The 8,690-nt window shown below is 51.1% G+C and overlaps 1 protein-coding gene across 1 annotated transcript in view; it reads left to right on the plus strand.

The window, feature by feature from the left end:
* Window positions 1–8,210, plus strand: part of fam91a1 (family with sequence similarity 91 member A1) — a 21,444-nt gene extending 13,234 nt beyond the window's left edge. The window contains exons 16-24 of the mRNA XM_083685267.1: window positions 179–327; window positions 416–550; window positions 666–779; window positions 1,287–1,359; window positions 1,766–1,912; window positions 3,965–4,072; window positions 4,414–4,534; window positions 5,246–5,315; window positions 5,555–8,210. Of these exons, the coding sequence (XP_083541393.1) occupies window positions 179–327; window positions 416–550; window positions 666–779; window positions 1,287–1,359; window positions 1,766–1,912; window positions 3,965–4,072; window positions 4,414–4,534; window positions 5,246–5,315; window positions 5,555–5,734 (1,097 nt within the window). The 3' untranslated portion in view covers window positions 5,735–8,210. The remainder of the gene's footprint in view (window positions 1–178; window positions 328–415; window positions 551–665; window positions 780–1,286; window positions 1,360–1,765; window positions 1,913–3,964; window positions 4,073–4,413; window positions 4,535–5,245; window positions 5,316–5,554) is intronic.
* Window positions 8,211–8,690: the final 480 nt, after the last annotated feature.

Genomic DNA, 8,690 nt, shown 5'->3' on the forward strand with positions numbered 1-8,690 from the left:
TGCCTTGATGTGGCTGGTGAGTTTTCTCTACAGACCACCTGACCTGACCTACTGACCGACTTCTCCCTCTCTCCCTGTTCCTCTCCCTCTCTCCCTGTTCCTCTCCCCTTCTCCCTGTTCCTCTCCCCTTCTCCCTGTTCCTCTCTCTCTCTCTCTCTCTCTCTCTCTCTCTCTCCAGGTCTTCCTCTGGACATGCTCAGGTGTGAGAGTCTACTGGGTCTGGACCCGGCCACCTGCAGCCGTGTTCTGAACAAGAACTACAAACTCCTGGTTTCCATGGCGCCCCTCAGCAATGAGATACGCCCAATCAGCAGCTGCACGCCACAGGTATGTCTGTGTGTGTGTGTGTGTGTGTGTGTGTGTGTGTGTGTGTGTGTGTGTGCGCGTGTGTGTCTGATGATGTCATGTCTTGCAGCACATTGGCCCAGCCATCCCAGAGGTGAGCTCCATCTGGTTCAAGCTCTTCCTGTACCATGTGACCGGCCAAGGCCCGCCCTCCCTGCTGCTCTCCAAAGGGTCCCGCCTCCGCAAGCTCCCCAACACCTTCCAGGTCTGTGATTGGTCCAAACGCTGTGATCTTCATTCTGACTGGTTGAAACTGTTGTGATGATCATTGTGATTGGTCCAGACTGCAATAATGTAGTGTGTGTGTGTGTGTGTTCCAGGCTTACGACCGGTTGTTGATCACTTCCTGGGGTCACGACCCCGGGGTTGTCCCTACATCCAATGTCCTGACCATGCTCAATGACGCCCTCACACACTCCGCTGTGCTGATCCAGGTAACACAGACACACACATACACACACTGGCACACACACACACACACTTTGGTTATTACCATTACCGTATCATATACAGTACATTCAGAAAGTATTCAGACCCCTTGTCTTTTTCCACATGTTGTTATGTTTCTTATTCTCAAATGGATTCAATTACTTTTTTCCCTCATCAATCTACACAAAATACCCCATAATGACAAAGAAAAACAGGTTTATAGAAATGTTTGCGAATTTATTAAAAAGAATACAACTGAAATATAACATTTCCATAAGTATTCAGGCCCTTTACTCAGTGCTTTGTTGAAGCACCTTAGGCAGCGATTACAGCCTCATGTCTTCTTGGGTATGAAGCTACAAGCTTGGCACACCTGTATTTGGGGAGTTTCTCCCATTCTTCTCTGCAGATCCTCTCAGGCTCTGTCAGGTTGGATGGGGAGCGTCGGTGCACAGCTATTTTCAGGTCTCTCCAGAGTGTCTGTGTGTGTGTGTGTGTGTGTGTGTGTGTAGGGTCACGGGATGCACGGCCATGGAGAGATGGTCCACGTCCCCTTCCCCTTCGACAAGGAGGACCTGCAAGGAGGTGCAATAACACACACACACACACACACACACACACACACACACACACACACACACACACACACCTCTCTCCCTTTCAAGTCATAGATCTGTTGCATTATGAAACTCCCTCTTCTCTCTGCTCCTTTGAGAAGCAGAATTAACCTCTCTCTCTCTCTCTCTCTCTCTCTGTCTCTCTCTCTCTCTCTGTCTCTCTCTCTGTCTCTCTCTCTGTCTCTCTCTCTGTCTCTCTCTCTCTCTCTCTCTGTCTCTCTCTCTCTCTGTCTCTCTCTCTCTCTCTGTCTCTCTCTCTCTCTGTCTCTGTCTCTCTCTCTCTCTCTCCCTCTCTCTCTCTCCCTCTCTCTCTCTCTCTCTCTCTCTCTCTCTCCCTCTCTCTCTCTCCCTCCCTCCCTCCTCCCTCCATCCAGACTTCTCCTCCTCTAACATGTGTGTGCACCAGGCTCTGCTGAAGCTGAGGGAGGAGGTGGACCTGGAGCACCAGTGTGGTTACGTCACCATGCTCAACCCCCGGAACACACACCGCCGCAGGGCCAGCGGCGCTGCTGACTGCAGGGGTGGGACGCACACACACGCACGCACGCAGGCACGCAGGCAGGCAGGCAGGCAGGCAGGCAGGCAGGCAGGCAGGCAGGCAGGCAGGCAGGCAGGCAGGCACAGGCTCGTTCCACCAGCGGGGCGCCAGGACAGTGAAAAGCCGTGACCAAGTGGTGCAGCTGCTGCATCCACGTAGAGGCGGTCGGTGCCAGGCGGGCAGCCGAGGTGGAAGAGCGGGCATGGGGGGTTTGGGGGCTGACCCTTGCTTGCAAGTAGGGAGGGGCTGTTCCCTTTGCCGCCCGGTAGGCGAGCACCAGGGTCTTGAATCTGATGCGAGCTGCTACCAGGAGCCAGTGGAGGGTGTGGAGGAGGGGGGTGACATGGGAGAATTTGGGGAGATTGAACACCAGACGAGCGGCAGCGTTCTGGATGAGCTGCAGAGGCCTGATGGTGCATTGCAGTAATCAAGGCGAGAGATGGACCAAAAGTTGTTGTAGAGGAAGAATCTACAGGAGCGTGCTGTCGCTGTGATGTTCACCACACAGGATAAGTGGTTGTCAAGGATCACACCAAGGTTCTTGGCTGTCTGGGAGGAGGTCACAGTAGAGTTCTCTACTGTGATGGAGAAGTCTTGGAGAGGGCAGGCTTTCCCTGGGAGGAAGAGCAGCTCAGTCTTGTTAAGGTTGAGCTTGAGGTGGTGGGCTGACATCCAAGCAGAAATGTCTGCAAGACACGCAGAGACACGTGTTGCCACCTGTGAGTCAGAAGGGGGGAAAGAGAGAAAGAGTTGAGTGTCATCTACGTAGCAGTGGTAGGAGAAACCATGTGAAGAAATTACCGAGCCAAGAGATTTGGTATAGAGGGAGAACAGTAAGGGCCCTAGGACAGAGCCCTGGGGGACCCCAGTGGTGAGGGCTGGTGGAGAGGACAGCGTTGAGGGCTCGCCACGTCACCTGGTAAGAGCGACCGGCCAGGTAGGATGCAAACCAGGAGAGTGCAGAGCCAGAGATGCCCAGTTCTGAGAGGGTGGAGATAAGGATCAGGTGGTTTCCTGTGTGGAATGCAGCGGACAGGTCCAGAAGAATGAGAACAGAGGAGAGGGAGGAAGCTCAGCAGAGTGGAGGGCCTCCGTGACAGCAAGGAGAGTAGTCTCAGTAGAGTGCCCAGCCTTAATGCCGGATTGGTGAGGGTCAAGGAGGTTGTTCTGAAGGAGGTAGTGAGACAGTTGGTTAGAGACAGCACGTTCAAGGGTTTTAGATAAGAAGGAGAGAAGGGATACCGGTCTGTAGTTATGGACAGCAGATGGTTCAAGAGTTGGTTTCTTGAGAAGAGGTTTGACTCTGGCTGTCTTGAAGGCAGCTGGGACAGATCCTGTGGATAGAGAGAAATTGATTAAGGTGGTAAGGAACGGAAGGAGGTCTTTGGAGATGGATTGGAGAAAGGGGGAGGGGATAGGATTGAGGGGGCAGGTGGTTGCCCGCTTGGATGTGACCAGTTTTAGAACATCATATGGGGAGAGGGGGGAAAAATCTGATAAACCAGAGACCGGGTGTAGCACAGTGGGTTTGGGAGGAAAGGTAGCAGTGTTGGTGAGAGGTAGAGGGAAGGAGTTGCTAATGTCATCAACCTTCCTTTCAAAGTAGGTGACAAAGTCATCCGCAGACAGAGAGGAGGGAGGAGGGGGAGGAGGTGGGTTGAGGAGAACAGTTTCCTTGGGTCAGAGGCAGAGGATTGAATTTTGGAATGGTAGTAAGAAGCTTTAGCAGCTGATGCAGATGAGGTGTAGTTGAGGAGGAGAGAGATAAGGGTCTACACACACACACACTCCTCTCTGACTTCAGCGTAACAATGTTCTGATATTACCTGATTAGCTTAGCATGACAATGATATTACCTGATTAGCTTAGCATGACAATGATATTACCTGATTAGCTTAGCATGACAATGATATTACCTGATTAGCTTAGCATGCCAATGATATTACCTACTTAGCTTCGCATGTCAATGATATTACCTGATTAGCTCACCCTGTGACCACTCTCTGTCCCCCGTCCCGTCCCGTCCCCCCGTCAGGAGACACCCACCTGGGTGGGGGGTTTGACACCAACGGGAGTACGGAGTCCTTTGAGCTGGTCACTGAGGACAACAACGCAGGGGAGGCCAAGGTCAAGCAGCCAGAGGGTAAGAACAGACGCACGCACGCACGCACACACACACACACACACACACACTCACACCAACTCACACCAACACACACACACACACACACACACTCACACCAACTCACACCAACACACACACACACACACACACACACACACTGTCTCTCTCTCTCTCTCCCTCTGAGTGTGTGTGTGTGTGTTTGTGTATAGTGTTATCTCAGGAGGAGTTGGTACCTCTGGAGCTCTCTCTCTCCCTCTGACTGTGTGTGTGTGTGTGTGTGTGTGTGTGTGTGTGTGTGTGTGTGTGTGTGTGTGTGTGTGTGTGTGTGTGTGTGTGTGTGTGTGTGTGTGTGTGTGTAGTGTTATCTCAGGAGGAGTGGGTACCTCTGGAGCTGTGTTTTGGGATGCCTCTCTTCAGCTCTGAGCTCAATCGCAAAATCTGTCAGAAGATCGCCTCACACGAACTCTGCAGCAAACACAGGTAACTGCAGTGTGTGTGTGTGTGTGTGTGTGTTTGTGTGTTTACACACTAGTAAGCACAACTGTCCATTAAAAACAGCGTTATTTGACCTTTGACTTTTAAAACTCACCAATATTGGTATTGTTTTATGTGGTGTTTACCTAGCAACAACACTCTGATTGGCTACTAAATGAAGCATCATCATTGAGGCATTTTTGGTGAATAAAGTCACCTTCGGCACTGAATGATTTAAAGAGAAGCTCCGCAATATTCTGACTATTTCTGTATGTTTATAAAACCTGGTGTTTTGGGTTCGGATGGTCCATGTATACTTCCTATAAATAGAATCTATGAACTGAATCACTGTCTGACCTCATCTGGCCAGTCACCCCCCCCCCCCCTCCTTCACAAAACGACCTTTCAAAAACAACGTTTCACTTTCATTCGGTATGGAGCACCCCATGGCTTTGGACTGCGTGGAATCCACACACACACACACACACACACACACATACACATACACACACACACACACACACACACACACACACACACACACACACACATACACATACACACACACACACACACACACACACACACACACACACACACACATACACACACACACACACACACACGCACACACACACACACACACACACACACACACACACACACACACACACACCCCGTGTCCTACAGCACCTCTTTAACCCTCTGTTGTCTCAGCCTCCAGGACCTGCTGCACTCCAGCAGGAAGCTGTCACTGAAAGTCCTGAGCTTTGTCCAGTCATTCCAGGTAAGAACTTCCTGCCTGTCTGTCTGTCTGTCTGTCTGTCTGTCTGTCTGTCTCAGGGGAGGCTGGTGGAGGTACAAAATCGGAGGACAGGCTCCTTGTAATGCATGGAATGATGAATGCATTACAATGAGCCTGTCCTCCGATTTCTACCTCCACCAGCCTCCCTTGCTTGAAACACTTTGTAACTCTGTATATGCACACCTGACCTTTGACCTTTTGACCCCTCCCTGCCCCCCCAGGAGAGTGCGCTGCCCTCGGACCCAGAGTCGGGGGTGTCTGGCCCCCTCAGCCAGCCTGCCCCAGAGGCTGGGGTCCCCCTCCCTGCCCTGAACCTCCTCTTCAAAGACGGACTCCTGAGGGAGTGGAGAGGACGCGCCCCCCCCCCTCTACACATCTCCCCCCTGCAGAAGGACCAGTAGATCCCCCCCCCCCTCTACACATCTCCCCCCTGCAGAAGGACCAGTAGATCGCCCCCCCCCATATCTGCCCCAAGGGAAACAGCAACACACCCCTGACACCCCACTGCCCCCCCCCCCCCCTCCCACCCCACAACCTCTTCAAAGCACACCAAGTAGAAAGCCCCCCCCCCCCTCCTTTGTGTGAAGAGGAGGGCTGCGTTTGGTGAAGCGGCCGTGACATCATCAGTGACATCATGGATCATCGGTCGCTCAGCCTGTAATAATGACTTTCTCTCAGCGGTGCTGATGACATCATCATAGGACACCGGGTGCCGTCGTCCAGGAAACGCTGCCACGGCAACCGTGACCGTAGCAGCGGCTGGTACATATCGACAGTTGTCCAATAGTAGATGTCCCCCCCCACCACTCACAGTGTGTGTCAGTCAAGTCTATGGATATGCAGGTGTGTGTTTGATGGATAGAGAGATGATTATTATTATAATTATTATTCATTCAATGTTCAAAAAAAGAGTCATGAATAATTAACCCTTGTGTTGACCTGAAGTATTGATGGGACTTTTGTTGATGGACTTAAACACCCCCCACCACCCCCAAACCAGGGCCCCCCGATCCCCCCCCCCCCCCCCAGGTCTCAGACCGCCCTGCCCCCCCCCCCAGGCCACAGACCCCCCCCCCCCCCCTCCTGGTATTGTCGCACGTTCAGTGATGCATGACCCTGTGACCCTGTGACCTCATGACCCCACTGCACAGTTTTGTCATAGGTATCCCATAATGACTTTGTTGTTGTCGTTGTTGTCATGGAGATGAAGGGGGAGTTGGGGGGGGGTTGCTCTGTGTTTCTGTTTTTGAAACATGCTCCTTTTCATTTTTCACTTTTTTCAAGAAAATGTGACAGACTTGGTTTTGGTTTTGAACTTTTTGGTTGGCCACCATCCTGTGTGAGCTCTCCGAGCTAAAGCCTGAAGCCTCGGCATTCCCATAATGGTGTTATTGATTTATTGGTTATTGATTATGATTTCTGAGGTGTAGTTTCCTGTCTTTGCCAGCAGGGGGAGTGGCTCAGTTGGCTCCGGCAGGTGACGGGTTGGTTCTCAACCTCTGATTGGAGGATATCAACTCCTCTCACACGTCTCCGTAGAAACACCAAAGACCACATTTTTGTTTGTTATTTTTTACGTTAATTTTTACAAAGTTTTCTTTTCTTTGAATGTATTTTTTCTTTTCTTTGATGCCTTATTTGGTTGGTTTCTCATGTTCTCATCTCTGCTGACTTCAGCTGTGTGACTGATTCAGTCCTGTCACAATGGAACTAAAGCAACATTCCCACCCATGTGCCCCCGCCCCCCCACACACACACACACACACACACACACACTGGGCACGCTAATTCAAGCATACTTAAAGCAACTGAAAAGAAAACAAATATTTGACCCAGGCTTGCTGCCAGTGTCTCTGGCCCTGACCCAGACACACACACACACACACACACACGCAGAAAGACACACACACACACCCACACACACACACGCAGACGCAGAAAGACACACACACACACACACATGCAGAAAGACACACACACAGAGCACCGTCTGTTGACCGGCCTGCCTGTGCCAGTCTCTCAGTGGGTCAGACCATCAGCCTCTCTACAGCTATGTGGTTTAACACACACACACACACACACACACACACACACACAGCATGACAGTTTGTTTTCTGAAGGAACTGTTCCTCCGTAGTGATTGCTGTTGTTTAGAATAATAACGATGATAAAACAGTGACACATGATGAGTGTGTGAGAGACCTGTGTGTGTGTGTGTGTGTGTGTGTGTGTGTGTGTGTGTGTGTGTGTGAGAGACCTGTGTGTGTTTGTGTGTGTGTGAGAGACCTGTGTGTGTGTGTGTGTGTGTGTTTACACCATTCACACTCCCCTCCCCCCCTCCCAATCAAGTCTACCAGACCCCTATCTGTCTGGGTAGACACTTTTCAATCAGCCTCCTCCCTCTTCCTCCCCTCCTCCCTCCTCTCCTCCTCCTTCCCTCCTCCCTCCTCCTCCTCCTCCTCCTCCCCCCTCCCTCCATCATCCGCCACAGTGTTAGGGAATGACCAGTAGTTTTATAAACGTCAACCTCCATTTTAGGAAATCTGTGTTGTAGCTCGTTTGATGGGACTGTGTGTGTGTGTGTGTGTGTGTGTGTGTGTGTGTGTGTGTGTGTGTGTGTGTGTGTGTGTGTGTGTGTGTGTGTGTGTGTGTGTGTGTGTGTGTGTGTGTGTGTGTGTGTGTGTGTGTGTGTGTGTGTGTGTGTGTGTGTGTGAGAGAGAGAACAATGCTCTTGTAATTTACATGGGTTTAAAAAGTGACATTCCTAACCCCCGTCTCCTCCACTGTCCTCCCGAGACGCAGGTTGTTGATGAATATGTAAAAAGTAGATGAAGATATAAAGATAATCTGTAATAAGATCAACCTTCCCCAACCCTCCACTGTCTCCTGTGGTTGCTTTCTTCACACACACACACACACACACACACACACACATACATACACACACACACACACACACTGCTGCCATGCTGAAAGCAGTAGGTAGGCTATGCTAGGTTTGCCTCTGGCTGTGTCTCCATCAGGACCAGTCTGGCACTCTAATTCACCATCTCTCTCTCCCTGGTCTCCACACACACACACACACACACACACACCAACACACACACACCACACACACACACACACACACACACACCAATACACACACACCTCACACACACACACACCCCACACACACACACACCTGATCCAGTAATTAGTGCATAGCGACAGGTGCACAAACTGGGTCACGCCACCCTGGTCGCCAGGGTCATGTGATCAGTGGAGAGGGGAGTTATTTTCTGTGTGTGTGTGAGTGTGTGAGGGTGGTGTGTGTGTGTGTGTGTGAAGTCTTCAACAAGGACAGCTGGTTAACAT

The sequence above is a fragment of the Argentina silus genome (genome assembly GCF_951799395.1).
Source record: "Argentina silus genome assembly, chromosome: 14".
Taxonomy (NCBI): Eukaryota; Metazoa; Chordata; class Actinopteri; order Argentiniformes; family Argentinidae; genus Argentina; species Argentina silus.